The sequence below is a fragment of the Malania oleifera genome, chromosome 2 (genome assembly GCF_029873635.1).
Source record: "Malania oleifera isolate guangnan ecotype guangnan chromosome 2, ASM2987363v1, whole genome shotgun sequence".
Lineage (NCBI taxonomy): Eukaryota > Viridiplantae > Streptophyta > Magnoliopsida > Santalales > Ximeniaceae > Malania > Malania oleifera.
In genome coordinates this window covers 8,214,210-8,238,081 of record NC_080418.1, presented here as the reverse complement: position 1 = coordinate 8,238,081, position 23,872 = coordinate 8,214,210, and the positions used below count along the sequence as shown (strand labels likewise).

At 36.3% G+C, this 23,872-nt stretch overlaps 1 protein-coding gene across 1 annotated transcript; it reads right to left on the bottom strand.

The window, feature by feature from the left end:
• Positions 1–557: 557 nt before the first annotated feature.
• LOC131147727 (alpha-glucan phosphorylase, H isozyme) lies at positions 558–22,062 on the bottom strand. The gene is made up of 16 exons (XM_058097264.1): positions 21,590–22,062; positions 21,282–21,505; positions 20,442–20,621; positions 19,773–19,949; positions 18,528–18,613; positions 18,131–18,320; positions 17,807–17,899; positions 16,792–16,976; positions 16,547–16,664; positions 16,331–16,459; positions 13,654–13,872; positions 13,364–13,567; positions 11,776–11,934; positions 9,656–9,919; positions 8,468–8,658; positions 558–1,030 (listed from the first exon to the last, which is right to left on the bottom strand). Exons 2-16 carry the CDS (start codon positions 21,477–21,479, stop codon positions 904–906), a joined length of 2,520 nt encoding a protein of 839 aa, XP_057953247.1. The 5' UTR covers positions 21,480–21,505; positions 21,590–22,062; the 3' UTR covers positions 558–903.
• Positions 22,063–23,872: the final 1,810 nt, after the last annotated feature.

Here is a 23,872-nt window from a genome sequence, read left to right as displayed (position 1 = left end):
AAACATCATTTGATCAGTCTCCAGTCCACTATTTGTTGGTTTATATTTAGGGCCTGTTTTGATTTAGGATTTTGTAAAAAGAAAAGGAAAGGAAAGGAAAATAAGGAGAAAATTTATTATCATTTTTATATAAAATATTATAAAAAATAAAAGTTTGTTTTATTATGTTTATTTTTTTTTCACTTTTGTTAATATATTTTTTTATTTCCTTTCCTTAAAAGTATTTTTTGAGTTCCAATGGGGCTTTAAAGAAACATTATTTATTTGGTGTTTTTCAATCTTGTGTGATTTGCGTAAGATAGAATAGGATAAGACTAGATAAATGTCATGATTAAGTATGCAAATAATCATTCTTTATCTTTTCCAGTATTACATTATCATGCTTTATAAAGACAAAAGTTCGTATACTTTTAACTGTTCTACACTTACTCATAAGAACCAAGAATAACATTAAGAACCTTAATTGGGATAACAATCTGAGGGAAGTACCTGCTGCCTGTGGTGAAGTGAAAAATTAAAAGTAAACACCTAACTCTTAAATTAATACAAGTCACAAATTTTGACATGGCTAAAACTGTAGCTTTATTCCAGTACTAATCGCAGTCTTCCGTACACTCTCAAATGTCTCCACTCTTGAGACTATATTAATGACAGAATACAGATTGCTTAATGCAGGAAACTTTAATTTGTAAATGCATTATTCTTTTGGGTTGAACTCTGAAATAGCAGCCCTCGCATCTTAATACAACCCATTACTTACGAATATAGTCGCAAAGCATTCAACTTATTGAACTGCATCCAACTTATTTATGCCTCATCCGGATGCAGTCTCGTACATGTGTATATCCAGTGCGCCATCCATATGGAGACATTAGAATAACAGCAGGGCTTTTAAATGGAATTCTATGGTACAGGGCAGTCCTCGATGCTCCATATTTCCTTGGCGTACTGAGCAATAGTCCGGTCACTGCTAAATTTACCACTTCCAGCAGTGCTTAATATGGACTTCTTTAGCCACCTTCTCCTATCCCTGTAGGGGATAAATTGGAAATTGAAGTTAAACAACAAACCGAGAGGTTTCAGGCCACCCTTTTAACATGATATTCCTCCAAAGGTAAAATTTCTGGTGGCATAAGATCATGGCCTATTAAGTACAGGCATGATTTATAAGTGTCAAACTTCATAGAAAGCATCTAAATATTAGCATTTGAAAAAGTGGAAGCGAAAACCATAATCATCAAATGAAAGGAAAGGGGATGGCTAGAATTTATAAGATGCACATTTATTTCATAATCATGATGTTCGTTTTGGCATCAGTTTAAACTAGAATCTTCGCATTATGACCACAATGTCCAGTGTCAAGAAATTCCGTGCAGCACCTCAAAAGTGTCGCCTTTTGGCAAGTTTATCAAGACGCAATGTATGATCATTGTGTCTACGTAGCCAGACTCTGTTACCTATGTGCTTGAGCTGAAAGGGGAGCCAGCGGCGGTATGCCATCTGTGTTTTTGAAACAAGTGTCTAACCATCCTATGCAAAATCCATTGTTTAAAAACTGAAGGCTAGAAAATGACCTGAATAACTTAAATTTATTTTGGTTACAGTTCCGATTAAGAAGGCTCGTTTGGATCAAGGATTTTGTTTGAAAAAAGGAAAGAAATTCATTTTCCATTGCATTGTCAAAATGATTACAAAAAAAGAAAAATCAAATGCACAATGACGTGTAAAATTCTCACTTTCCTTGATAACCAAACATGAAAAGTGAATTCCTTCATATTTTCCCTTCCTTTTCCCAATGTTTTTTGAAGTCGCAAATAACGCCAAGTGTTCTTGAAGTCGCAAAATGACCTAAAATATTGCATTTTTTCATTCTAGGGCGACAAGCAGGGCGGTGCGAGTCCCGTCTCCGGTGTTGCAGCGGTGTGCATCCCGTCTCCAGCGTAGCAGCGGCATGCGTCCCATCTCCGGCGTTGAAGCGGCTTTCGTCTCCGACGTTTGCAGCGGCGTTCATCTGTGCCGGTGCAACGACTCTCGTTTCTCTGAATCTGCAATGGGCAAAGAGCCGAGGTTTCAGGGGGTTTCGCAGCAGAGAGGCGTTGCGAGTTCGATTGCCGCTTGGTTCACTCAAAGAACACCAGGAACAACTGGTGAATCAAATTCCGGTGGCACAATAGTCTAGACAAGCGGTGAATCGAATCCCAGCGCACTCTCATCCAGATAGGCGGCGACGGGCTTTGCGATTGGAACCTCACAAATCGCTCCGGAACCCAATCCACTCCCCTGCACCTGGATTTTGGCTAGAACCAGTGCATCTTGGCCGTGATCCCAGGTTTTCTCGCGACGACACTGGTGGGACGACGGCGATTTCGGGAACTCTTGATCTTGTGACGACGACGAAGGAACTGGGGGTTTCGTAGAGGAGAATCAAACGCTGTTGCTTCCGGCAAGCTTTCGGCAAGCTTTCTTCTACCGATACTCTTTCCAAGTCAGGTATGTCTCTCTTCAAGTTTCGTTGAAGTAAAACGTCTACTGTCTAGGAGTCGATGGTGGCACCTGTTGGCCCTCTGGGGGATCCTCCACCAGTGGGGCCTCTTTTGAAAGGTGGTTCTGGTTCTTTGTCATATGCCCATGTAGTATCACGTTCTCATGCTGTTAACCCGTCATCTTCCTTTTTCAAACTAGCCATGAGATATCTAGTGGATGTAGATGAAGATGTTGGTTTTATATTCTCTGAGGCTGAGATGAACAAAGTGGTGGAAGATTTTCGATTTGAGTTGGTTTTAAAATTTTTGCGCTCTAGACCACCCATTGACGTTATCCGTTTGAATATCATAAAGTCGTGGGGCCTTTCGGAGATCCCTTCTGTTAGTTTCATGGATGATTTTCACGTACTGGTTCAGATGAAGAATGAACGAAATTTTCTTCATGGATGGTCTCGTAAAGGAAGGATTTTGGCTGGATTTTCATTTCATCTTTTTCGATGGACAAAGGATTTCAACCTGAAGCAGGAACCATCCTTGGCCCCTCAATGGTTATTTCTCCCTGGTCTTGTGATGCACATGTACAACGATTGCTTACAAATTCTTGCCACGAGGTTTGGTCGATACCTGGGAACTGACAATGCTACGCTTAATCGAACTAGGGCTATAGGTGCGAGAATGTGCGTGGAGGTGGATTTATTAGCAGATCAGGTGGATGCTTTCCCGATTGTTGTATCTGCAAATCAAAAAATTTGGCAGGAAGTGAGGTACGAAAAGCAAGGATTTTATTGTGAAAAATGTCATAGATAGGGGCATTCAAAGGTGGTATGCCGAGGGGGTGAAAGGAAACAGAAAACTGGGGATAGAAGTATGAATACGGAAAATGGTAGACAAGAAAATCGAAAAGAAATTTGGCATGTGAAGAAATTGGATAAAGGGAAGGAAGTTCAGAGAGAATTGATAGATCCATGCATTGTTGAAGAACCTTTAGAGGGGGCTTAGGCTCAAGAGGGTGCAACGACATCACAAATTTTGCCAGTGGTTGAGACAATTTCGCAAAGTGCGATGGAAGAGGGGAAGTTTGTTCCTGAAGATTCGAGGCCTGAAGTGGAGAATTCGCAGCGGAATATAAATCAGTATAAAATTGTGCAGAGGGAGGAGATTGTTGAACCATTCTTGGGTGCTCCTGACGCTAATATTCTGATAGTGGAAGATGGTATAGTAGTGCGTGATCAGTTGATGACGTCTAGTAGTATGGTTACAAAAATTTTGGAACAAGAGTGTACTTTCATGGCCAAGTGTGTCCCACATAATTGTGAATCAGATAGGGAGGTGGAGACAAATACTTTAGACAAACTCCCATTGGAAAAAGACTTTTGTTTGGATGATGACTTACATGTTCTGCTTGTTAAGTTGAAGGATATTAATGGACAAAGTGAGAAGAAGTCTCAGGGGGTTATTACCCGTCCAAAGAAACTTGATTTGTGATTAATACAATTCTAGTGTGGAACGTGCAGGGATTAGGCACGTCAAAAAATCGTTTACATAAGTTAATGAGGCAATTTTCGCCTTCTATTTTGGTTCTTTCAAAGCCATTTTCTGATGAAAGTTTGATGTTGCAATGGGCTGACTTTCTAAATTTTCCGAATTTTTGTGCGAATGCTTCAGTGGGAGGTAATTTGGATGTTTTGGGAAGAGGAAGTGCACTTTGAGTTACAACATATGTTTAATCAAGTTATTTCGGGTATTTTTAGTTCTGTGGACCAGATTTTCTTGGCTTCATTTGTTTATGCTAAATGTCGTCAAACAGATCGTCGGGAACTTTGGAATGATTTGGAGTTTGTTAAGAGGGATGATTTCCCTTGGTTAGTGGCGGGAGATTTTAATATCATCCATTCAGATTCGGAACGTATTGGTGGTCATATGAGGCCATTATCGTCTATGGAGGAATTTAATACTTGCTTGGACAACTGTGGTCTTATGGATTTGGTTGGTACTGGCAGAAACATGTCTTGGTGTAATGGTCACAATGGTAATTCTCGGAGTTGGGCAAAATTGGATAGGGTGCTCTATAATTCGAATCTTCTCCAAGTTTTTCCAAATACTTATTTTGAGTATGGAAAGAGGAGGACTTCGGATCATAACCCATTGATTATTCGATTTCATAGAAATTTGCATCGGTATGGTCCTTTTCCATTCAGGTATCAAAATATGTGAAGCACGCACCAGTTTTTTAAGTCTTGCGTGGAGGAAGCCTGGAGGGAGGAGTCTCATGGCTCAGGTTTAGTTAGACTTGCTGGGAAATTGAAACATACAAAAGTTGCAATTCGAAACTGGAACAAACAGGTTTTTGGACATGTACAGCAGAACATTTAAAAATTGGAGGAAAGTATGGAAGTGCTAGAGGCTCAGCTTCAGGAAGGGTATTCGCCAGAAATGGAGGAAGATTTTTTCCTTACTAAACTCGAGTTGGAAGCATGGGAAAAGAGGGAGGAGATTCGTATTTCTCAGCTAGCCAAAAAGAAATGGTTGGAGGCGGGGGATAACAATACAAAGTTCTTTCATGCATTTGTGAATCAAAGGAGGAAGAAGTCCATGATTCATTCTTTGAAACTTCCGAATGGAGAAGTGTTGGATTCTATGGAGGCTGTCCATAAGGGTGCAGTAAGGTATTTTCGAACTTTTTTAACAGGTGTAGGCCCCAGTCGAACAGCTAACCTTGTTGATATAATATCTCCTATGGTTTCTACAGAGGAGAATATTGATCTCTGTCGCGAACCGTCTGAGGTGGAGGCAAGGGATGCTATTCTTTCTATCCCGAGAAATAGTAGCCCAGGTCCGGATGATTTTGGTTCGGCTTTTTTCCATGATTGCTAGGATATTGTAAAAGAAGACATGATCAATGCAGCTAGAGATTTTTTTGCTGGGTCTCCTCTTCCTAGATTTTATTCTGCTTCTTACATTGTTATAATCCAAAAAGTTCAGAATTCTCAAAGTTTTGACAAGTTTAGGCCTATTAGTCTTTGTAGTGTTATCTACAAAATTTTTTCAAAAATTATTGTTGCAAGGATGACAAGTTTATTGTCTGCTTTGATTTCTCCAGAATAGGGAGCTTTCATTCCTGGTAGAAGTATATATGAAAATATTACGTTGGCTCAAGAAATGGTTTATTCTTTGCATAAAAAATCTAATGGTGGAAATGTAATGATCAAAGTGGACATGGCTAAGGCATATGATAGGGTTGATTGAGATTTTTTAAATGTGGTTCTGAAAAACTTTGGATTCTCACGGAGATTTTGTGGTTTAGTGGCGGAATGTGTCTCCTCTCCTTGGTTCTCCATTATGATGAATGACACTTATAAAGGTTTCTTTAAACCTTCTCGAGGGCTTCGGCAAGGAGATCCTCTATCTCTTTATCTATTTATTATTTTACAAGAAGTTCTCACTCAGCTTCTAAAGAAAAATTTCATGAAGAATAAGATAGGGGCTTACTATCATCCTTGTGGGGCGCCTTTGGTATCTCACCTTCTCTATGCGGATGACATTCTTATTTTTGCCAATGGTAAGAGAAGTTCCATTCGAATGCTTATTAAGATTGTGAAGAAATATGAGGATTGGTCTGGTCAATTGATAAATAAAGAAAAGTCAAGTATTTTTTTGTCAAAGAGAATTGATTATGCTCGTAAGAGATCTTCATTAAGGACGATTGGCTTTGCGGAAGGAGGTCTCCCTGCTACATACTTGGGTGTTCCTTTGGTATCGGGTCATCTTACGGCCCGTATTTTAGAGCCTCTAGTTGATAAATTGAGGAAAAAGATAGCGGGTTGGAAATTTAAGCTTTTATCTCAAGGGGGTCGCCTAATTTTAATTAAGCATGTATTGTCATCAATGACGGTTCATCAATTGGCGGTAATGGACATTCCAAATACTGTTTTCACAAAGATAAATTCTATGTTATTGAATTTTTTCTGGAGTGGAGTAAATGACAAAAAGAAGAGGAATTGGTGTTCCTGGTCTAATATATGTAAGCCTGTTGGTGAGGGTGGTTTGGGCATTAGGGATTTGAAGGAGGTAAAAAAATCATTGCATATGAAGTTTGTGTGGAGATTGTTAACTATGGATAATCTATGGACTCAATTCTTTAAAGGCAAGTATTTGTATAAGAAACACCACTTGAGAGAAATGAAACTAGATAAAGGAACCAGATTTTGGAGATCGATTGTTCATGTGATTCCTGAAGTTTTAGAGCATGTCCGTGTTCAAATTAAAGAAGGGTCGGCTTCTTTCTAGTTTGATCGATGGTTAGCCTCCGGTCCTCTTTGTGCTAGGGTTCAGGAAATCAGTAACCATAAGCTTCAAACATGAGATTGTTGGGATAGAGATGGGTGGAATGTTGATTTATTAGTGGATCTGTTGGGTGAAGATCAGGGTGAGGAGGTAATGAACTCTGCTATTTCTTGCAAGGAGGGTCCAGATACAGTAATTTGGGAACTTTCAACAGATGGGAAATTCACCACGGCAAGTGCTTTGGAAATTATAAGAAAGCATAGAGGAATTCTCAGTTGCAAAATGGATCTAACATCCTATGTTGCCCAAAAGGGTGTCAATTTGTATGTGGAAGTCTTGGTTCGCTTGTCTTCCGGTTGATACTCGTATTAAAGAAGTAGGTGTTCAGATGGCCTCTCGATGTGATTGTTGTTCAAATGCCAAGATTGAATCTCTAGACCATGTGTTTTGCACTGGATCTTTTGCCCAGGAGGTATGGAAACAAGCAGCAGTGGCATTGGGTGTTAGTTGTATGGCAACGAGTACTTTGGAACGGTAGAGTTAATGTCTGATTTAGTTGTGCAAGACGGGCCTCACAGTTAGACATTTTGTAGGTCTCATACCTAGTCTCATCATTTAGAGACTCTGGACTCGTCGATGTAGAGCCAGGATGGAATCAATTCATGATTCGGTGAGAACTGTATGGCTTGATGTTAAATATTGGTTGAAATCCATTTCAGACAAGTTAAATAAATGTGCACCTGCTTCTTGCACGGATATTGCAGTCCTTCATGCTTTGGAAATTCAAGTGAAAAATGTGGAGGTTCGTCTTCCTTGTGTAGTCAGATGGTGTAAACCTGGGATAGGTTGGGTTAAGTTGAATGTGGATGGGAGCTGTAGAGGTAACCCAGATAATTGTGGTGATGGAGGCATAATAAGAGATGAAAAAGGTTTAGTTAAAGTAGCTTTTTTCTCATTATTGGGTTATGGAACAAATAACATGGCTCAATTGAAGGCAATTATTTTTGGGATTAATTTATGTAAAGAACTCGGATTTGATCAAGTGAAGATTGCATGTGACTCTACTTTGTTGGTTCAGTGGATAAATTCTGGGAAGTGCTCGGTTTGGAAATTATGGGATTTGTGAGAATAGCTTATGCTAGCATTGAGAGACATACAGTTTAAAGTGGATCATATTTATAGAGAGGCGAATAAAAGTGCAGATTTCTTTGCCAAACAGGGTGAATCTAATATTTCTCGATCATATAGTTGCGAGGATGATCTTCCACAGCAAGTCAGGAGAATGATTCAATTGAATTTGTTAGGATTTCTTTCTTTGCGCTCGTAATGTTTTGTGTTTATCTTTCGAAGTTTTGTTTGTTTACTACTTTATAGTTGTTTAGTTTTTGATTGGTTGTTGGTCATTGGTTTATTGGTTTTGATTATGTTGGTTAAGGTTGTTTTAGGGTCTTGGTGTTTATTTTTAATGTCCCAAAGTCTCAAGATTGGAACCACGGTATTTCTCTGCCATAAGTAAGGGGTTTTCTAATAAAGTTTAGGAGGTACTGCCATTAAAAAAAAAAAAAAAAAAAAAGATGTTCTTGTAAAAGGGAAAATATGAAATCATGACAAGTGATTGAGATGGAGAATAATGTTGCAACTGGGAGATTGCAGCAATACCAAAACAGCAAGCTTTCAAGGTCAAGGGAGTAACTTCTTACTTGTAAGCTTCATCTACTCTGGCCTGAGCATCCATGTAACTTGGAAAGTCATGACCGACAAGAAAATAATCACCACGACCATAACCAGAATTCCCCTCCAGAGACTCGAGGAGTGGGTTGTAGTCATAGCTTCCAAATACTCCTGTTCTTATAAATTGCTTGGCCTCTTCGAACCGAGGATCTGGCTTAAACTGTTTGATCAACAAGGATGGTATGTCAGAACAGGATAAAAATATCAGCTCATTATCACAGGGCAAAATATATGGAAAACCTAGGCAACCCAAAAATTGCTTGATCTAATGTGAGGCAATGGAGGCCTTGGCAAGTGACTCTAGCTTTCCTGTATAGGTACTAAATCCAGTTTAGTTGTTCAGGATACTACTAGAAACCTCTTTACTCCCTCGATATCCCAACATATTGTGCAGAGTTGAGCAAAGAGAATAAGGGCCTGTTTAGCGGTGGAAAGCAATTTTCATTTTCCATTTTAGTTTTCCAAAAAATTACAAAAAAGTTAACTAATTTTTCATTTTTACACCATTTGTATGAGATAAACGAACCACAATAAACATTTGATACTATTTTTTTGTAGAAATACTTTTATATTTATTTTATAATTTTTCTAATAATTACAAATACGCCATCTTATTTTCCAATTTTCTAAATTTATATATAGAAAAGTTTGAAAACATATTTTTTTTCAAAATATTTTTTTCTAATTTTCTAACACTTACTTTCTTTATAGGAACATGAAAAATTCACATCTTTGACTTTAATTTGTACCGATTATGCATACAGTTTCTTCTAAATCTACACGCAAATCAAGCCCCAAAATTCATGATCTAAAAAATCACCTTATATAATTTTTGGAAAAGTGGGAAAAAAAGTTTTTTTGCAGTTATTTTGAAATCTATAAATAAAAAATGTTAAGTTGTTATACAGATTTAAACAAATTCATTATTTTCTACCCTTTAATATAAATCTTGAATTTTATTTTTTTATAAAAAAGTTAAGTTTTTATAATTCTTTGGAAAACTAAAAAATAGTTAACGGAAAATATTTTTCACAACTAAATGGGCCCTAACCTTTCATCAGTGGGAAAGGGTCGGTCCACATTTGAGAGTTTTTTTTTTTTTTTTCCCTGCATGATTTGAAATGACTAGAGAAGATGTATTGCTCATTGGACATTACCAGTCCATTCTCCCTTTCCTTGCGCAGCCTAGGGACTTCATCTGCAGTGGCACCAAAGAGAAAGAAGTTCTCCTCCCCAATTTCCTCTCTAATTTCGACGTTAGCACCATCCAGTGTCCCAATTATAAGACAACCATTAAGTGCAAACTTCATATTGCTTGTACCACTTGCTTCCATGCCTGATGTGCTGATATGCTGCGATAGCTCACTTCCTGGAACAAGCAGTTCCGCAACAGAAACGTTGTAATTTGGAACAAAAACAACCTGGACAAGTTGGGCATTACAAACAGATGAGTGTGATTGATCTGAAATAAAACCTTAATATTAAGTTGACAAGGCAAGGAAAAACAATATAATGTTCAAACAGTGCAATCTTAAAACAATAAGAGAGACAGACTATGGCTCTTAATGTAGAAGCAATATATTAAAAGGAAAGCAATACTGCATAGCAAAATTCAAACCAAGAAATGGCATGGCAATTTTGGGGAAGGTATTGCATACAAAGATGTATACTAACTACCTCGGGTTCTCAAACATCTTCCATCCTAGTGAAAATTAATTATAATATTTTCAAATACACAAAAATATATATTAAAAAGATGAATATGTTGCTAAATAAAGTGCACCCGGGGTGTATAACACATGGTCCTTACTCTATAAAAGGCTGGAACAAGAAGGAACACATCCATGCCTAATGCTATACAATTGCTCTTGCTTCTTAAGATCGCATCACAAACCTTTGGAAGCCAAAGTGTTTTGGGCCCATTTAGGTGTGCAAAACATTTTCTATTTTTCATTTTTTAGTTTTCCAAATAATTATAAAAATTTCAGCTCATTCTTTAGTTTTTCAAGATTCTTAAAAAGGTAGGAAACAAAAAAGAATGTTTAATTGTGCAAAACAGTTTTTCATTTTTTATTTCAAGATTTCAATATAATTATAAAAAAGACAACTTGTTTTCAATTTTCCAAATATTGAACAAGGCAATATTTAGGATCATGAATTTTGAAGCTCTCACGCAAAATAGGAAGTTAGAAATCCAGAAAATAATAAAATGATCTATTCCAAACTTAGAAAACAAGGTGGCATATTTGTAATTAGTTGAAAAATTAGAAAAGGAAAAAAAAATATAAATATATTTTCCAAGAATGAAAAGTGCCAAAACTTTTTATCCTTATTGTTCCATTTCATACAAATATTGTAAAACTGAAATATTAGCTAACTTTTTGTAATCTTTTGGAAAACTAAAATGGAAAATAGAAACTGTTTTCGACAACTAAAAAGGGCCCTTAGCCTCCCCAGCACTTTGTGAGACATCTAATACTACTAAACTTATCTAGCATATGTCCTTCTAAGTGGGTTTATGACAATTTCAATTATATAATAATTTAAAAACATCTCCTCGTGCAAATTTTATCATGAGTAAGAATGAAAAACAACATAAAAAACACCCAATCACTATCGCCAAATCATTGCATCTGCCCATTGACATAATCAATTAATCACCACTTTTTTTTTGGGACAAAAAATGTACAACAAATAAATCTTTAAAGAGGAATATAACTCTTGTATCTTCTCAGTTCAAAAGATAATTCAGCGTTTTTTGGAAGGACAGAAACACTATGTACAACTTTCACAATGTATGCAAAAACTCATCCTTATAAATGATATAGATCATATATTTAGAAGGAAAATTCTAGCCAAGTTTTTCCCTTTCCTCATTATGGGGCTATGTTATCTAATGGTCACTGTACAAAAGTTTGCATTCCTAAACATGAATTTTGCCTCACGGTCTTCACTAATACTGTTCTTGAGCACACTAATGTTGTGCTACACACAAATTGCTTAATTGAGCAGATCCTCACTTCCTCAATTATGGAATGTACTATTATGCTAGAATGACAAAAAAATAAGAAAAATCTAAGGAATATTCTAGTTGCTCCCGAGTCCCAACACAGTTACACAATCTCAATAAAATAGCTGCTCAAATTTCCAACGTGAACTAGCAGAAAGGTGACACAATGTGAACTGGATGGCATTATAAACAAACAACAAAAAATGATGACAGATTTTTAAGAGTACTGTCTCCCACAGTCCTAGACACAAGTATAAAGTACATTACCTTCAAATAGTCATCAACATCGGGATCATTGTTGACAAGGGCACCAACATCATTTACCAGCTTAACTATCCTTTTAGCATTTGTATACGTTGCAAATGCTTTTCCACCAATCATTATGGTCCGTGGTGTGGTGTTCTTACGCTCTTCAATGCTCATTTCCTGTCACAGACCAGTTTTAGAAGAAGTTTTAGTTATACCTGCCTAAAAATAATTCCAAACAGTAAGAAGTCAAAAGTAGAAGCATTTGTTGAATTAAATGCTATAACAGCATAAATGTATACATTGGAAAAGGTATGTTTTATAATTAAAACCAGGGAAACTAAAATTCCATTATCTTCATAGCAATCTTATTATGCTGGTAATATATATATGACAGGGTATCAGGGTTTAGAGAGAGAGTTTGCAGATGATAAATTTATTTTATATATTTTCCTTAATATTTCAACATATTTAGTTGGAAGCATCAAAGAATATTGCACTTTCTCTTTCTATATTTCCATGTTGGCTCTCCATCCAATGAAATTATTTTTCCTAAAGTCTTACTTTCTCTATCCCCTAGGGACAGAAAAAACAATTATGGACCAGCTGACCAGGTAACAAATGGGCGAGGGTTAATGGGTTCAAAGTGAAGCAAACTCATTTACTGACGGTTGAACAAAACAAATGGCCATCCATATACTCTACAAAAATTTTAATGTACACCCATATTGCATCATGTGTCAAGATTTTTTTTAGTTCCCTTTCTTTTTCCACGTGTTAAATTGTTAATGTTATATTTTACAATTCTCCATCAAGGGGATTTTTTCTTCTTAAAAATATTACTCTTGCGTGGCAAAAAAGGTCAACGGGTTTAGTTGCTATCATGTGATCATCAAATAGGTTCAAATTTAAGTAGCCATGCCATAAACAAATGCCCGTGCTTGTCTAATTAACTTCTTGCAAATAGGTAAAGTTACAAAATTATAATAAATTTATTTATATATTTTCCTAAATATTTCAACATATTTAGGTGGAAATGCGGGGGAATATTGCATTTTCTTTTTCTGCCAATTTACAGATCATGGGTAATTTACTCCGACAAGTTAAGGGCTATTAAGTCCTAGTATCTCATTCCAAGTTATTCTAGATGTACCATTACCCCTTCTATTGCCATTAACAGTACCTAGCTCACTCCTCCTCACTGGTGCTCCTCCCCTATATTATCTTCTATAGGACCCATTGTGGTCCGCCCCTTCCCCAGACCCCGCATACGCGGGAGCTTTGTGCACCGGGCTGCCCTTTTTTTTTTTAGATGCTATACGTAACTTACCGCAAATATGTTTATTCCTCACTTGATCTTTTACTGTTATACCATTCATCCACCTTATCATTTCCATTTCAACAACTTTTACTTTTTGGAATTGTTGTCTCTAATCCACATAGCATAGCTAGTCTTGTAGCCATCCTATAAAACTTAAAGATCACTAGAGTAGATCATTGACAAAGCCATTTTGATGTCTAAGTGGAAGGTTTGTTTCAGGTGACATTCTGTAGTTGTTTCCGTGGTCATAAAATAAAACTGCCTCGTCCGGTTAAGGGAATTTCATACCTTTAATTTCTTGTACCTATAGATTACACCCAAAATATTGAGCAGCTGTCTCTTATACTCATGGATGCGCTTGACTTGTATGTCAAAGAGGCTATTGGGGTCAATGCTCACACCTGTCACTCGCAGAATGTACTGTGCCAAACGCTGCTTACTAGCCATCTTGGCAGACGCCCATTCAGCATGGAGGTCTGCATTGTCAGCAAACTGTTGATAAAGGTCAGCAGTAATTTACAGCAATTGCATTAAACAAAATGTCTAGATGCACTTTGCAGCATATCTATGAAACATACCTTCTGAAGATCTGCCAGTAAGTCAAGGTTGGAAATCCATTGATCAGTTTTTAGCCATTTCGTAATTATGGTGCTGAGCTCAGGATTGCAAAACCGGAGCCAACGGCGAGGTGTAATGCCATTGGTTTTATTCTGAAACTTTGTTGGCCATATGGTGACGTAGTCTGCAAATAACTCGGACTTTAAAATGTCACTGTGTAATTGGGCAACACCATTTACCTGTAGGAAATGGTCAATAAAGAATTACATTCCAGCCTCCACTCAAAATCAATCAATTGCTCGCAAGGCACATAAAATTTAGAGAAGGATAAAAAGCACAATAAATTATCAAAGAACATTAACAGGAAAAAAAATACATATATGATGCACACAAGATGTAGTAAATAATAACTTGCAGTTCAATTTGGGAAGCCCATTCAGCAAGGCACTGCAAATGTTGGTTGTCTAATCAATTGGCTGTTGCAACTTGGGCAAAATATTAGGATAAAACCAACAATAAAATTATTTTCTTCGTCATTATTGTTAAGAAACTATGATACTCACAACCTTACGCTGCTAGGTTGTGAGTCAACCGGATGTGTTTGGTTTGGTAGCTAAGGTTTATAAGACTGGATTGAACTGAATAGAACAAGACTGGGCTGGCTATGATTATTATCCTGTCCCATGTTTGAAGTCTAACACTAATGAAATATATAGTTATTTGCAATACCAAAAATACCCTTTAACAAAAATACATATAATATTTTCATATTTCTTTAAATATTATATACATACACACACATATAATAATTAATATATGCTAAAATTCATATTTCATAACATGCTCTCTTCCCACAATAAATTAATATAATATGTATATGTATTAATTTATTATTTTATCATCCTCAATTCCCCCTCCGTCTTCTTCCACCCTTCTCAGCTTGTCATTTCTCCCAACCTCTGCACCCAAATTCAGCCCTATGACTGGACCCACACTTTCAGCCCTTACACCATTCTCGACCCCACAAGCTGGTCAGACCTCACCGATTCTGCTTCCTGTGATGCCTGCCAGCCTCCAAGCCCAGATCCAATTGGCCACCCTCGGCAGTTACAGGTCAGACGCCATAGAATGCTTTTACTTTGCTATTCTTTATGCTGCAAGCATCATCAACAAGACATGGAGAGCAATGACGCAATTTTGTGTATCTTCCATATTCTGGTGATTGAGTAGCCGAGAAAAATCCATTTGCCTCTTGTTTTCGGCCTAGCCTATGCCAGAGTTGTGCTGCTACCATGCCCTATTTGTTGGCTTTGTATTTTTCAATGTTTTAAAAGGTGAAGGCATAAAGCAAGGCGTTCTAACCCTTAAGAGGCGAGGCGTAAGCCTTTGAGAATTTTTTTTTTTGATAAAAATATGTTACTAAATTACATATATTTTACAAATAAAGAAAAACTAATGAAATCACAAATAAAATGTTTGAAAAATCAAATATAATTTGTAAACTCCTTGTTGGGCATTCAAAAATTGCTAACTTTAATTCATTACATAAATCAGGACAACAAATAGCTATAAGATTACAATGTTCAAATTATTTTCAAGATCTAAGATGCAACTCTGAGTTATTTTGGAAAGGCTGAGGTTCAAAAGTTTTTGAAATCAATTCATGTTATGAAATTCCTTTTATATATACACGGAGTTAAAATTTTCTAGCCAAATCTAACTTGAGATTCACATGCCCAAAATGTGTAAGCCTCAACTAGAAAGGCGCAAAAGGCGTGCCTTTTGTACTAATCCATAAGCCTTAGTGTGTAACGCTTTAGCCTTTTTGGGATTTGGCATTTTGGATTGAGCCTCAAGGCATTTTAGGCCGCCTTGCCTTGAGGCGAGCCTTGATTGAGCCTTTTAAAACATTGGTATTTTTCACGTGGGGGCGGGGCACGTGGATTATTGGGTAAGTATGTCCATTTTGCACAAATTGTGGCTTAGTCGGAGCTGGCTGGTGGGGAGAAACTGGCCAGCTCTATCCCACGTAAGCAGGCTAAGCATTCCATTCCTGTTCAGTCCTATTCTGCTAGTGAGCTGAAGCAAACATGCGCTAAGGATCCTCAGTCAAGCCTAGCCTAGCCAAGCCACCAAAATAAACACACCTAATGTATATCTAGCTTTGACACGACCCCACAAGTGCAGATTAATTGCATGTGGAGAGATAAAACAAATGATGAATAAAACAAATGATGAATAACATATGTTACAAGGAATAAGAAAATTTTTAGACACCTCATCATAAAAGCGGGCAACAAGACTAGAACCCAAGACCTATTGGCAACCATGGCTCTAATACCATGTCAAGCAACAGCTTTACCTAAAAGCTTAAGCTGTTAGGTTGTGTTCCGCCAATTTATATCAAGCTTTGACAACTATAATGAGTCCATATTTTGAGTAGATGTGCCCTGACATTTTATCAGAGCAATTGCATAATTATTTGCACATTGTGGTAGGAAAACTCAAGACTGCAAACCAAGGTGAGGTATTTAAATCAATATAATGATCTATGTAAACTATCTGGCTCATCTGAAAGCTATTCAGCATCTCGAAACCACACCAGGACACTAAGTAATTCGGGACAATGTTTAGGACAACTCAGGTTGATTTTATGAGAATATCTGTTTCTAGATTTCATAATGACAGTTCACTTACCGTGTGCGCAGATACCACGCATAAATTTGCCATTCGTACAACTGGCTTCTGGGGATTGTTATCCAGGATGCACATGCTGGGAAGCTTACTCTCAAGATCAGTTTGCGTAGAATGTATCATTGCAATAAACTGCAAAAAGTATATATGATTCTTTGCTCAGGGTGGTGGTGTAGTTCATGCATATGTGTACATGCATACATATGATAGAACTTATACCCGTTTGTCGATTTCTTCTATGATTTCCATATGGCGAGGAAGAAGCTTCCACATTACACCTTGCGACCATTTCTCAAGCGCTTCAGGAAGGACCGTGTGATTTGTGTAAGCAATTGTCCTGGTTCAATAAATTATTTTTGTTATTTCACCAAGTACAAGAACAAATGCAAACATTCCCAACGAACACAGTATAAAGATCGTGCTGAAAAAACCAATGTGTTTAGAAAACAGCAATCAGTACACACTTAGTTGTCACTTCCCATGCTTCATCCCATCCAAGCCCTTCATCATCCATTAGCAACCTCATCAGTTCTGGAATTGCAAGGGTAGGATGTGTATCGTTCAATTGTATGGCAACCTTGCTAGGGAATTCAGACCAGGGCCACGATTCCTTCCCATCTCTCCTCTCCTTAAATCTAAAAATGATGTCCTGCAATGGGCTCCAAAGTTAGAGCTGATTGATATAATTAGAATTGAATGACAACTATAACATTATATGCTGATCTTTTGAATAGTTGTAAGATTAAGTAAGTGGAACTTGCACGCCGACATGAAGTACCAGTAACTTTCAAAATCTAAATTGACTCCTTGACAAAAGCAAAGAAGTGAAATGTTCAACCTATGGAATTTTCAATGTAGTAAACTTAATTTTTTGGGATAAGTATTCTATCCTCACTTACCTTTGAGGCAGGAATCTAGTTTAAATCTGCAAGAATGCATGGGTGCCTTATGTGCCATTGGAAACATTTAACCACATGAAATTTATTTGACAGCTTGAATATTCTTTTCATTTTTTGTCGTCTCATTCAGGTTCATTTAATAATAATATTAACTCCTAAAGGATGCTTCAAGCACTTCAGAGATAATATATGAGAATATAAATCAAATGTTAATTTTGCCTGCTTGTCATTGCCACCCAGTCTGTTGACAAGAAGTCCAAATGCATACTTTTACATCTGCAAGTAGATATTAAAAATATTTTGTTGTTTGGCAAGACATGAAATATTGTAAGAGATAAGTATGAGCGTATAACATCCCTAAAAAATTTGATGATAACAATGTGAATCCTTCAGTAGGCCCTCTATCCAGGACTAAAAGACACCTCATGTGTTTTATGCAGGCTGCATACTTACTATTATCAGCATGATGCACAAACGTTTGAGTACAATGTGGCAAACTACAGATAATCTAAGTGTAAAAAAAAAAAAAAAAGCCAAGCTTTAAGAAATAAATAATGAAAATAAAGAATACTTAGTCAACCTGAAGTGATGCACTGCACAGGAAAAATTGTTGCTTCAGCCGTAAAAGCTTTCCATTTTCTGTAGCATCACCAGGATATAGAACAGCACAAATCTGCAAGTGCACAATTGGAAAAGGATATGATTCACACATTAAACCAAACAAGAATGTTGAACAATAAAACCAGAGTCTTAAGTCAGAAAACCTAAGATTTATATGAAATAATGGTGAAGAAAGGGCATATAATAGATAATAATATTCAAAAACTGTATTGTAGATGATCTTTAATATTAGGAGGCAAACGCATGTGACTGCTCCCTTTGCTCCAGGTAAGGAATAGCCAACCTGCTGTGCTCTAGAATGAAGTTGAGCAGCAGATTCAAACTGTCCGTCATTAAATTGAAATAGGTTGAAATCCTCCGCACTGGCTTTAGCTTCCCAGAGACGAAGACTGATAGTGTTCTTGGTTTTGTATCCTGGAATTGGGACATCATATGCCACAGCTTGCACCACCTCTCCACCAACCCATTTTCGGCTGTAAAACAATTAAAGTGCAACTGTCATACAAACAATTCATAGATGCTTATAGAACCAGCTTGCACAATAGGATATAGATAAGAAAACTAACAGCCAAATAAAATATGCAAGCATGGGATTTTTTAAATAGGATATCTAAGAAATGCTCCAGTCAACAGATATGCTGTAGAACGAACACTAATTATAGTACAAAATGAATACTTACGATCCATTTGGGTTGACCTCAACATGACCAAAGAATGAGACAGGAAATACAACATCATGTCTCACAACTTCCCAAGGACTAAACTTCTGCATAGCTCTCACAAAGGAGAAATTATTAGGTAGAATGGGTCTACCACGTCATCTATAAACTAATCCAATTAAACTGTGACAACTCCCAAATAGACTACATCAGCAAATCCTTTCCAAAATGAGCCTTATTATTCCTTTGCAAAATGAGCCCAAGTCTCCATACTTGTTTAGGAGATAAATGCATCCTTTTGCCTTTCTTTACAAATTTAAATTTATACATTTTTAAAAGAAAAATAATACTAGAAATTCGAAAAAAAAAAAAACATTTTGAGTTCAAGACATAACAAGATCTCATTTACTTGAATAAAGGAAAAAAGAAATTATGTTACCTAATAGAATAGATATAAAATTGAGACTATATATTCAAACGGAAATATATATATATATATATATATATAAAGTTGGCATATAAGTAGATTATAAAGTTCCTTTTCAACTCTTTATGATGTGCCACATCATAATAATATTACAAATATAAATAATAATAATAAATATATATTTTTTATTACTTATTGTGCAAAGAAAATGATACATGTAATATATATTTTTAAAATCCCTTTCCTAATAATTCCTCATTAGGAAAATATATATACATAATATATATATATATATATATTTTACTATTATTTATATTGTAATATTATTGTGACATGGCACATCCTAGAGAGTAAAGAAATGAGCTTTTATAATCTACTTATATTTCTAGGGCCTACACCAACTTTATATTCTTCTTTTTTTTTTTTCCGATTAATTATATATACTCGCAATTTTAGATATATTCTACTAGGTAATGTGATTCATTTTTCCCCCTTTCTTCAAGTAAATAAGACCATGTTATGTTCTGAAATCCAAATGTTTCTATTTTTCATTTTTTAGAGTTATTTTCTTTTAAAAAAAATGTATAAATTTAAATAAATAAAGAATGCAAAAAATGCATTTATTTCCTAATCAAGAAAGGAAATTAGAGCTTATTTTGGAAGAAATAATTGATTAGTATTTGCTGAGGTGGTCTACTTGGAAGTTGTCACCATTTAAGTGGATTAGTCTATGGATGATGAGGTAGACTGGGTCTATCCAATAATTTCTCCTCAAGAAGGGTGTTAGTAGGATTTATTAAATAAGCAGCATCTTCCAGAACATTCAGGTGATATCAGACCTCAAGCCAATCTTCAGCGATTTCTTCTTGCCCCTCCTTGGTGATTCGCTGCTTGAACAGCCCATATCTGTATCTCAGGCCATATCCCCAAGCAGGCAAATTTAATGTTGCCATGGAGTCTAAAAAGCATGAAGCAAGCCTTCCCAAACCGCCATTTCCTAATGCAGCATCTTTCTCCTACAGATATTCATTATCAATACTCATCAACATACAGCATTTGACATATGAAAGAAAAAGAAAGAAAAATAAAAATCAACATCAATGTATTGGAATAGAATTGGCACACATTCATGTTTGCTTGCACAGTACAAGAACGAAACTAAGGTTTTGTCTGAGGTGAGTGAACCATATGGTGGAATCTAACACAATACAATTGGAATGAGGCAATGTCAATTGACTGATGCAAAGGCCCACGAGGTTGTGGAACCATCACTGCCCGATAAATGAAACATGTTTTAATCATGCACCATGATATGGACACAAATATCAAAATGAGAGACCACGCCAGAGATAAACGGTGTCTGTAAAGAATTATATGGACACGAATATCAAACGAAGAGATTGTGCTAAGGGCAAACAGAATTCTCAAAGAATTACATAGCGATTTATTGTGAGGGCATGGATAAATAATTTTCCGATGCAGAAACAGAAGGTGGAGAGAGATTCTACCTGCTCAACAATTTCCTCAAGTTCATGTCCCAGCTTACTTAGGGCCTCAGCATATGCATCTTGAATGTTTAGATTTCCAACAGCATTTGTTAGAGCTCGTCCTTGAAGATACTCCATGGATAAGTAATACGTTTGCTTCGGATTAACATTGTGAAAATGCTGATAAGTTTCATTCCATTGCTGCAAGAGTGATAAAAAAATCAATAGAGGCACTTTTAGTTCAGATGTGCCTTTCTAACTAATAGATCCTCCACCAGCTTCCCCTTCTAAGGACTGAGATTCGACATCATACTTTGAAAGTCTTAAAACCAAATACAAGCTTTCTTTTCTATTATTTTTTTTATTGAACAATTGTAATAAATTACAAACAATGTGAGGTATTCCCACATAAAAAATGTCTTCAAGTAAAATTATATTCAAATGAACATGTATCAGATTCTCAAATTTTCAAACCCAGCATTTGGAAGCAGGAATTATGAGCCTTAGATTTGGAGTGGTGCTAAATTTGGTGAAAGAACTCAATAAAATTTTGTATCACATTGTAATTCCAAATCCAAAGCTTGAAATCAATTCTCCCAAACACACATAAATTAATCTTCGATATCCACACTGATATTTCACAATAACATTCTAAATTGAAATGATCTAATTGCAAGTTTGCTAGTTATGTTTTGGTTTACTAAAATTAAAAACAAAAACAAACTTAGCAGCACCACAGAAATGTAGTGTATAACAATCTGCGCATGAATTGTTCAATATTTCCTCAAGATATTTTAGCAGCTAAGGATCTTTAACCGAGTAAGAGCATCGGGAGAGAGAGAGAGAGAGAGAGAGTCTTACTTGTATCAGGTGATCCCGGACGCTCTCAGCGGTAGCATAGTAAGCTTGCTCAGGCTCGAACTTGAAAGGCGAGAAATGAGGGCTGTATCGCGCGTGGTAATTGATGTTGGAGGCAATCTCTGCTGGTTCTTCCGCCGCGGGGTGCGCAGCAGCAGGAATTTTCTCAGAAGCGCCATTGGCTTTCGCAGTAACCTCCATTGCTCACCACTTCCCACTCCCAATCGCTTCAAGCAACAGAAAATTTGCAATTAAAAAACAAAGAAGATAGAGAAAATAGAAAACATCCAAACGAAGCAGAGCTTCTTTACCAGAGAAAACAGTTCTGCTTCCGATGCGAAGATCTCGAGATCTGAAAGCCGGCGCCTTGACGCTCCAATTTCTAGGAGAGGGGGAAGAGAGGTGCAGGGAGAGAAAAGAGAAAGAAAACGACCAGTGTCAATGAACCAGTTGCAGAAAGGTGTAAATGAGATTCCAAATTTGGAGCTTGGCTGAATATAATAAGATTTTTCTCTTTCTAGAGGTAGCGATGGACATTTACACTACACTAGAATTGCAAGAGACAGGCGGCCATGGAATATGCTAATCGAACGAACAAGAGAGAGAGAGAAAGAGGTTTGGATTATGTTGTGAAGACGATGGAGACTGGAGACAGGGAAAAATATCAGCAGATGTGGAGATTCTGGAGAAGAAGACGAAAGAGGAGTTGTGATTTTTGAAGATTTTTACAGAGTGGAGGGAGCATGGAGCGATGCGCGGAAGAGAGACATGGCACGTGCTCCGTGCGTGAGGCGGGGGAGTGGGGTGCATTAATCAAAAAGCGCCCCCACGAGACGGTAACACGTGCTGCCCGTGACAAAACGGTGAGTTTGGTGCGTTTTGCCTGTCCCGTGAATTATTTTATTTTGTTTTATTTATAAAATAAAAATAATGAATTTTCTTAAAATTAAATAATATTAAAGATTGTAATTAAAAAAATTCAGCTATTTACGGTAAAGAAGATCATAATAGTATAATATTACTTAAAATCAAAGATAACATTTAAATATGTATATTAATTTCTATTCTATTGATAAATTTGTTTTTTAAAATGATGTAAATAATTATGAAATTTCTTTTTTAGGTTCAATGATGTAACCTCACATTATTTACAAATTTTTTGTACCCATCTAAAAAAAGTTCAGGGCTTGTCTGTTTTTATTTTTATTTTTTTGCAACAAAATAATTTTTTCTTGACTATGCAATTTTTGTATAGAACTTTTAACATGCAAATTAAGTCCATCCTCAAATACTATAGCCTATAGGAGTATCATTAAGAAGTAAACAAACTTATTAAATAAAAAGAAAAGAAAGAGGAGGAGGAGAAGAAGAGTGACAACCGATACATGAATGCACGTGAAAAAAACAGAGAGTAATAAAGAATAAAATATCTATAAAATACAACAAGTCTCACTCCTGCACCTATGCTAAAAAGTTTAGGAAAAGGGATGATCATTCACGTCTTCAGTACTGTTTCTTTTTGTTTATGCTCTCCACGCACCACTAAATAAGGCTACTGGAACTAACAAAGAAAAACAACATTTGAATCAAATGCTGAATCCTCCACTAATACAGGGCTGACCCAACTTTCCCACAAAAATACTAAACAATTTATCCTAAATCCTCCATGCAGTGTTGTTATGTAAAAAGAGATTGTTAGGACCGGAAGAGTCCATGGATGGGCTTGATACACATAAGTGTACACCAACTTGACCCAAAAGGTTAAGCCTATTGAATTTTAAGCTCAACCATGTATATAGCACCTATCATGCACTCTAATTTTTTAATGTGAGACTAACTCACAAGTGGAATTCTCAATAGAGACGATACTGTCTCGAAGTCCTTGAAAGAGAGCACACGAATATTAAGAAAAAAGAACCTTTAAATATCTTTGATTTGCAACAAGTTATTAGTATTTAATTATTAAATAAAATCAACCAAATGAGAGCCTTAATTTTTGAGGGAGCCTTGGCCTTCCATATTATAGGAAATATTGAAATGAAGAAAGCATCAAGAATTCAAAAAAAAAAAAAAAAGACTTGTAAGAATACACTCCCAATTGTTCCAAGGATTGAGTGTGAACAACCCTCTCTGATAAAAGATTAATTCCATTTAATAAAGATATCAAGAATTCAAAAAAACAAAAAAAAAAACTTGTAAATATTTCTCGCAAGCAATTCTTCCTGCCACTTTCTTGAAAAGAAGTATTCTGAGAAAATCTAATAGAAGCACTGCAAGAGTAAATTAACTACACGTTCGTTTCAAAAAAGAAAAAAAAAAAAAAAAAAAACAAAGAAATCAAATAGAATCAACCCAAACTTAAAAATTAATTTTTACATATTTGTTTTATTTCATTTCATTCTTAAAACCAAATCTTCTCTTCAAACCAAGGGAATGATTTAACAGTTTTTGTTAGTTTCACATGGTAGAAAGCATGCATGAATAATAATACTTCGTGCTTGCGGGATGCAGACCATGTATGAATATAGCCTGTGTGGCTCGAGCCCTCCCCAAGGACCATAGCTAGCCCAATTACATACAAGCAAAAGCTGCTT